Genomic DNA, 9,005 nt, shown 5'->3' with positions numbered 1-9,005 from the left:
GTAGGGAAATTACGGCACTGTACACACTATTCTAAAAAAGTAAATGTTGTCTTTTAAAAAATGTACTTTATACCATTATTAAAACAATTATATTTCTGAATTTTCTCTTCTTTCATATTAAAGATGATACAAAATGAATTGATTCAGCAATTGTTAAGTGACAGAGAATAAAACAATCTACTAAAAATATGCTCTATTTTAGTAGTAATTACTGAGAAGTTATATGACATTACACAGCTGTGAAAATTTAGAGGACAAGCAGAGGGAAGGCTAAGGACCTCTGGGTGAAATTTGAGGTATTTATCTCTGTTCACAAATGCAAAATAGAACCTGGGCCTTATCTGTAGGTGCACAAGATCAGTGCTACCCTGGAGACTGATATCTCTGAGCCAGTGTTGGTAAAATTGTCAAAGTGGGTTAACTTTTTATTTCTGACTCTGTAGGTTAGCCTTGAAACAGAAAAGAAAACTTCATTGGAAAGACCTGATACATAACATGAATGTTGAAAAGAGGAGGCTATGTTGCAACCTAGTGTTGTGTAGGTTGTTCTTTAAAGCGAACATGATAATGTGTACGGTCCAATGTTATCAGTGCTTGTCATCCTCTGTCTAACACTGCAATCTCTGGGTTCGGGTCAGTGCTGAAATGGGGTCACTACCCTAAGCATCTCTCCCAGTGCCTGAGTCCACCTTCCTGCTGGTGATGCGCTAGTGCCCTCCCTTCTTTCTCTCTCCCAGTGCCGCTGCTTTGTTGGAACACATGTGAAATCTTGATCATGCTCATTATTGAGACCATGGCAGACTCTGACTGACTGTGCCAGGCATTTTGTGCTTAAACTGTGCCCATTTTTAGGGTCATGGCGTCTTGCCCCATGTCACTGGAGCTTAGCTGTGAGACCAACTAGCAGAAAAGATGTGATTCCTGTTTCCTTTCCATTAGGATAAAGGACCCACTGTTGCTGCTCAGAGTGGCAGGAATACTAAACAGAAAACCAGAAAATACTTTGGGGTAGGCAAATCAAAGCAAATGATGGTTGACTCAGGGCAGGACAAAGTCAAGACACCAAAACTGCAGGATTTGTCACACTGACCTGGGATTTAAACCTTACCACCACAACCACATATGTTACAAAAACATGACAGCTTTCAGGGAACAGTTTTTTTGCATAGTATTGAAATTGCTTACACTGACTGTCTGAATGGTCGTTAATAATTGGTGAATAGTATGGTAATAACTATCAAGATCAATAAAAATATTATCTTTAAATGGATATGGTAACAATTTGCTATCAATATATTCCTGTATGTTTCAACTTGTTTCTATGTGGGCACCATATATAGAGTGTCATTGCTGCCTCTGACCATCAGGACTGACCAGCACACTCCTGATTTAACAAAAGCTGTCAGGGAAACAAATATGTAAGGCCCTGGAAATTTCAGATATGTGATAAAGTTGATTATAGGAATGTCCACACAAGATTCTGACTGTTGTGAAAGGGCAAAGACAGCAATTAAATGGTTAATATGAAAAAAGCCATCTTTAGTAACTAGCTACATTGCCAAGAAAAGAGACAAAGTAAAAGGTAAATATTAACATAACACTGCTATGATGTTACTGTATGCCAAATTCATATCTGTCTGTGAAAGGAATAATAGCAAAACATACCATTTTTGGAAGTTTTTAAAGTATTTGTTTAAATACTACATTTATTGCACCAACCAATATCACCCATAATATTAGTTCAGAATATCATTCTTATTAATGTTTCTAATACCACTCCCATTTAAAACATAACTTCATTATATTAAATATATACACAACATTGTATCAGGGCTGTATAAATCAAACTATCCAGATGTCTTTCATAAGCCAGATAGAAGTCTTGCACATGCAGGTTTGAAAGACAGGAAAGAGAAGGAAAAAGTCAAAACTCTACATGTAAGCAGTGTTACATACATTGCAGGCAGCTGCACTCATAAATGTGCATGCAGCCATGCTCATTTAATGCTGTGGAGTATATGCTGCAAACAAACAGGATGTGGATATCTAACTCCAGGCAACATTGAAGTATCAGCCAACAATTGCCTCTGGAAAAAAACATTTGGGATCATCTTGCAATAGGTTACGGTGTTTTGTCGGTCAGTCAGAACTCCACTGGCAGCTTAGATTTTTTTGTGCTGGTTTGTCAGACATAGATGCAAAAGACCTACCCTTCTGTGGCATGTGCTGTGCAGGGGGTTGTCTGTGATGACTGACTGAGGTTTAGGGCTGCAAATTTATTTTGCAAGGATTTAGAAATGCTGTTGCAGGCATTTTGTAACTGTTATTTCACTGGTATTTTTAGAAGAAAAGATGGTTTTTATTTCAACAACCCAAAGAATTAATGACTTTCAGACTTGTTTGCACTAGACCTGGAAATACACATTTCTTGTAGAGGATACTGTACACTACTGAAGTTTAGTATTTAAAATAGAGCCCAGGTGACAGGCTATTGCAGTCAAAAGCCCTCTGAATGGTTTTATTTCCCAGTGTCGGAGTGCAATAAAATCTCAATTCTCTGAAATGATTGATTTCCGTTCAGATAATCTAATACCATACACCATTTGGGGTTGAAGTTACCTGCAAGACTGCAGTATTTCTGTCATTGTTTAGACAGTTGATTTGGTCACTCAAATGACCTGAGCAGAGAATGGGGAGACAAGACCTGCTCTTTGCCTTTCTTTGTCATCCCGGTGTTTTTTTTTCCCCTTCAGTCCTTGAGTATTTTGAAAGGACTGTGAGTTCATTTTATAAAGTATCTGCTAGATGGGAAGTGCCATATTTGTGTCTCTGTTGCATGAGGAAATAAAGTATTTGACTCTGGACAGCTTTATCTCAGATGGACCGCACCATAGCTCTGCTGAAATAGATTTTAGAGCCTCTACCTTAGGTGTCATCACCTTACAAAACATAACTTCTTGCTCCATCCTCCTTAGAATAAGGATCCCCTTTTTGTGGGTTCAATATTGTGGAATGTCAAAGGGTTTCAGGCCTCAGTGCTTCTGTAGAAGTGACTTGAAAGTGCATTTTAGAGAAGAAAATACTTCATTTCTGATGTTGCAAAGATCCTATACATGATCCCATACTCAGCATCTGTCTATAAACTTATTCTTTGTCAGGGAAGAATTTTTATGTAATTCACTATTATTGTTATAAACTATAATCATACTACAGAGATGTAGTCAAGAAAAGTAATAGAACTACCTAAAATGTGGACTACCCCAAACTTACTATTAAGGGTAGCTTTATAAATATGGAATGAAATGTCTAAGCTGTCTTCTCTTTAGATACCAGAAACTCTTCCAAACTTATGGAACAAGAAAAAGCATAACGTCTTCCCACAATAAATCTGCACCCACATAGTCTACAACTCCTGCCATGATAAAACTTTTCTTGACAATGCTTTTCAAATGAGCCCCACTGCCTGTTTCACAGAGCTAAAAATGATCACCAAATTTCAACAGCTGCTCAGCTGACTGCTCACAAGCATTCTAGTGAGGACAGTAAACCAGGGAATGACACCAACAGTGTTTTTTTAGAGGCCAGAAACAGTGAAGAGGCACCAGGGCTGTGGCTGTGCTACCGTATGCTGGAGGCAATTCAGCATCACTCAGGTGAGGTGATGCACAGTGCTGAAAAATTGTTGGGCCCTTTTCACACCCACTTTTATAGATTATGAGACTCGTTCAGATATTCTTCAGTTTGATGATGGCAGTAAATCTTACAGTTACGTCTAAAACTGGAAGAGATTTGTGGCCCAAGAGGAGGCTCATTTCAAGTGCTATAAGTTCTGATTTACTAGTCCCAAAATATATCATGGAGTCTCACTGTATTCTTTAAGCAATACAGTTAAAATATATGAAATTATTCAAGGAACTACTAAAGATTGAAACTGTAAGTTTTAAACAAATATATCAATATAGAATACCTGCCATACTCTTTCTATTCATTATTTATTTAAACTTTTTGATTTGTTAGTTAGTGGGTTTGTATCTACAAAGTCAGTTGATATTAAAAAGAGTATGTTTCTATAGTACCTTTATAGCTGATTACCTTTCCCCAGATAGTCTAATTAAATTTTTGTGCTTTTATCCCTCATCTTTGTTTGTGAAGCTAGTGATTGCAACATATGTGATACTCAGCTACAATTTTTCTTCACTTAGAGTGGCTTACCCTTCCACACTTTCTGATTTTCCACATGCTTAGTGAGAGAATGTGCTGCAGTTTTCTCCCCCTCATGTAATTTGACAACCTAATAATTAACTAATCTGAGTTTCTCTGATTAAAGGAGCACCACAGGGCTTAGTGTATGTGAAAGCATCACGACAGAAATCATTTGTCAAACAATCATTGTCTAATTCCTCAGTGTTGACTAAGTAAAATATTTACTAGTACATTTTTAGCCAGCTGCCAACACTCATTCAGTTCATTGGAATATCTTTAAAGGAGATTCAGATATGAAACCAATTCAAGATCACTTTGTGGTTCAACATCCAAGCCAATTTAACTGTTTAAAATGCATTCAATTTAATTCTTGAAATTCAAATTCCCTGAGGAGTGTTTAGTTTTATGCTATATGTGAAAGGCATAATCTGAGATGTAGCTATACCAACCCATAGATTCACAAGCATATGGAAATACTTAGTTAAATGATCTCTGTAAAAGGCCCAAAATGATCACTTTCATAGAAAATAAAATAGAGACAGTGTTAAGTAAAGAGGAAAGTCCTTGGAACATCTCTTGCAGACCTTTCTTCAGATCCTTGTGTGATGGCGGTTGATATTATGCCATGGTAGAAAACGAGAAAATTGAGTTTCCAGAGCTGAGGGATCTGCTGATGTCCAAGGTGCTTCAGACAGAAAGGTTAGTACATCAGCAGTAATTAATGTTTCCCTCATCTTGATTCCTCCAACGTAACTAGTCAAAACAATCCCACACCCCACATTCTAACCTGTATGGAACAGGAAAGGAACAGGATGGGTAAGAAGACAAGAGTGGAAAGATTTTATTAAATTGTGGGATGACTGCTGGGTATGGGATGACATTTCTATTATCCCATCTCCCTGTCCCTTAGTACACTGTTGTGGCTTTCAGACAGTCCTGTGTGATATTTAAAGAGCAGAGGAAAGCATTGCAAAAATCAAGCCTCCACAAGGGTGTATTGGATTTGATCACTTGTAGGTACACACTTTTGCAAACAAGTGCATTGCATTTCTGCACAGTTACACATTATACACAGTTTTTAAGGAAATGTTATCTATTATCAAGGCAAAAGAAGCATGCATTTGCTACGTGACACTCTCCTTAATTGCACACTATAGACATTTCAGCCATGCTGGCTGTCTGGTGGTTGCTTTTTGTATTACTGGAATAGGTTTTTGCTAACTAAATATTTTACAAGGATAGAAATGTTTACAGGAATTTATGTCTCGCATATTCAGTTACATCAGATTTCTGAGCTGGCATTTTGCTCACATTAGTTGTTTTCCTTTGGAAAAATAAAAAAATGAAACAAATAGCACTGTAGTTTCTGGAACACCACTGTGACCTAGGTACTAAAGTATCTTTTTTTTTTTTTTTTTTTTTGAGACAGGAAGAGCAGTAGAAAGTTGTCACATGGCAGAACTACATAGTTTTCGTAGCCTGTTAAATATTTACAAAGTAAGGTCCTGTGTGATTTATTCAAGAAAGACATGCATTGAAATCTGGTTAGTTTTTTTCCATGAAAAAAATAGGATAGAATGGAATTCAAAAAGACTAATCTAGATAATCATCAAACACCTTGCTTTTGAAAATGGAAACAAGCAGTGGTTCTAGAAAATAAAATTTATTTCCATTGCAGTGGTAATGAGAAAAGAAAAAAGAACAGTAACCGAAGAGTCACCAAAGTGAAGAGGTCCTTTCTGATCAATTGTTCTACCTGAATGTTTCACAGAGCAGAGTTTCAATATTTTCTGCCAACAGTTTTTTCAAAGTTCTTGCAGAAATCTGTGTACTATGATATAAAACAGGTAAAGGGTCTTTTCAAGCTGGGAACACAAGTCTGGATTCATACATTCTTTATCTGTGTATTTCTAACTGCATATGGAAAGAATTTACTATTACAAAAAGTTTATGGTAATATTGAGTAATTTGTGATGGTAGACTTTATTTGTTTTATTGATAGTTACTTGTCTAAGCTGAAAAACAGTTTCATTATCTCTAAGAAAAATATGTGAGTGGAATGAATTTTATTTTAGTTTCATTTTCACACATCCCTTTCCACATAAGCTTATTTGGTATAATTATTTAAATCTGATTGTAATATGATGCAATACACTAACATTTTAATTTGTTCTCATTCTGAAAAATAATATAATAATAGAAACTTTTCCTTCTTTGCTCCATTATTACTTTCTGAGAAACTTATCACTGCAGAAAATTTGTTTCAGGAGAAAAACAACACCCACCCCAAGTGAAATATGAAATGACTCTATCACACTTGCACACTTCCTGAAATACTTAGGTTAAAAGGATCACTGGACATTAATTGCTAATATGTATAATATCAGAAACAGGTCAGAATAAACATTTTAAGCACTGATTTACAGTTGCTTCCATGGTTCCTATAAGATTAAAATGAGTACCTCCTACCGTCTGAGCTGAATGCATAAGAAAAATTAAGAAACACAAATGGCACTAACCTTGGTGTACTTAATTTGCAGATCTTTGAGTGGTTCTGGCAGCGCTGGCAAAACTGGAGCAGGATTGCTGTCTGAACCTTGCTTCTTCATATTTTCAGTTGAGGAGTTTGAGGACGTTCCTGAAACACAGGTGAAAGGAAGTATAAGGGAAGCGCAGTGATTTTAGTCCTGACTGAGCTCTTAGCTTTATTTGTGCTTTTTTATCTGTACCAGCTATGGTATATTTGCATACAGGAATATGATTGGATGAAAGAATTCATTGCAAAAAGAAAATGACACTACTTATTTTTAAGACCAAAAGCAACAGCCTTTTCACCGAGCTGAGACCTCAATGAAGCAAACGCTGCTGAAACAATCTGCTTAGCCAGACACTACGAACTTCTTACTGGGGAACACAGTTTAAGGCCTCCTCATCTTACCTGTAAAATTACTTTCTCTCAGCAGGCAGGTCCCCAGATTTTAAGTTAAGTTCTTCACATAGTTGAAGGCAGGTCTGAAGGTAAAGACAGACTTGTTTGCTCTGGAAACAAACTAAGCCTTTCTCACTGGAGAGTTGGCGAGAATAATTCCCAGAACTGGAAAGCATTCCTTAAAAAACAAGCCACCTTAGGTTACGCTTTAATATGTTCAGAGTACATTATAATTCCTGTAATTAATACCGGCTTTGTAGATCACAGAGCTAAGGGATGACTATGGTGATATAAAATCCTTCACATGTTTTTCAAGAAACGTGAAGGTAGGACAAAATTGATCGATCCAGAAAAAATACTCTGTGGGTAGCATCAAGCAAAACCTTGTTGTTTTTTTCGATAAGACCACAATTTTAAGGACAAAATTTTTACTACGGTGCCCTTTGGAAAACCTGGGTTTGTGCCTTTCTGAACAAATTATTTAATAGACAGGACTCTTCTACCCAGGGTGGAACCCATTGGTGCATATGTGTCCAGTTCTGATTATTCAATGAGAAACATATCTCTGGTACTGGCAGATAATTTTATAAGGCACAAGAAACTCCTTTCTTCATTAAGTCCTACCTTTTCTGATGAATGCTATCACAGAACAAAGTGGGACTGAATTAGTACTTGCTTTTAGATGCTAAGCTTCTGATATATGCACAATAGATTTGTGCCATAGAAATAAAGAGAAATGATCTTACTGCTTTCATTGAGACTAGACAGGTGCTTGAAAAACTCACTGAGCTCAGTTAGTTCATGTATCAGGCATCATCTAAACCATCTGGCAACGGAGGCTTTGCTGCTTTTAACTGATGGATGATACAGGACATACCATGAGATTAATCTTATGATGCATTAGTTATATGTAACATACTTTCTGAATTAAAGAGCATGCTATAATTATCATTGATGATTTTTGTGATTGGACATATGGTTGGAGCAAGAGTTTCTGGCCTTTAGAAAAGTCCAGGTAATTGTGTAAGAAAAAATTCTATTCTCACAATAGTCATTTCTCAGTGAGATGTAAAGAGCTGTGTGGACTTGAACAAGTTTCAGCCATTCACCCTGTCATGTGAATGAAGGGCACCCATTCCCATTGTTATAACACCATGATATCCAAGGTTACCAGCTCTGTTACTTCCTTTTGGATGCATCCTTCAGCTCTCCTGCCTCAGCTGGCTGGCTCAAGACATCCCGATGTAGAATGCTATATTTGAAAGTTTTGTGAACAGCACATTCAGACCTTAACATTTTGGGTTACAATGTTTGCCTGCCTTAGAGAATGTCTTTGAGTCTTATGAAAAAAGACAATGTCTAAATAGGGTTTGTTCACTTTTATTTGGAATATAGCTTTTCAATGCTAGCTTCATGTAAAAAATTTTTGTGGTTTTCCTTTTTTTTTTTTAATTTCCATGTAATTTTCTGTTTTAGACACTAAAGTCTAGCCTAATAATCTTCCTGCCACTCATTTTTCCATTAACCCACAAAGAGTTTCTCTCTAGTTAATTCACCTGCTAATTGCTCAGATTTGCCTGATTTAAACAGAATTTAACTGGAGCTGTAAGACAGAGATCAGTGGAATTGTCTGGTTTCAAGCAAAGCAAAAAATCTTTCTCCCAGGCAGGAGTGTTCTAAATACATTTTCATATTTAGGTACCATTGCAATCCTGATTTTTAAAAAATTATTAAGGTAGAAGTGATTTATGATAACTTCTTTGGAAAATGATAGCATTTATCCTCTTCCCATGTTTATAAGGACAGCCTGAAATCTGCTTAGACTGACTTTGGAGATACTACCCTGGGTGAAAAGTTTCAACTATTCCAAACA

General features: G+C 36.6%; 1 protein-coding gene across 1 annotated transcript in view; it reads right to left on the bottom strand.

Annotated features, from left to right (window-relative positions):
• The window catches only part of ALDH1A1 (aldehyde dehydrogenase 1 family, member A1), a 36,615-nt gene extending 29,719 nt beyond the window's left edge, over positions 1–6,896 (bottom strand). The window contains exon 1 of the mRNA XM_009328089.1: positions 6,723–6,896. Within this exon, the coding sequence (XP_009326364.1) occupies positions 6,723–6,812 (90 nt within the window). The 5' untranslated portion in view covers positions 6,813–6,896. The remainder of the gene's footprint in view (positions 1–6,722) is intronic.
• Between the last annotated feature and the right edge of the window lie 2,109 nt (positions 6,897–9,005).

Source organism: Pygoscelis adeliae, unplaced genomic scaffold, assembly GCF_000699105.1.
Source record: "Pygoscelis adeliae isolate BGI_AS28 unplaced genomic scaffold, ASM69910v1 Scaffold45, whole genome shotgun sequence".
In the NCBI taxonomy this organism is placed as follows: Eukaryota; Metazoa; Chordata; class Aves; order Sphenisciformes; family Spheniscidae; genus Pygoscelis; species Pygoscelis adeliae.
This window is presented reverse-complemented; position numbering and strand designations above follow the sequence as displayed.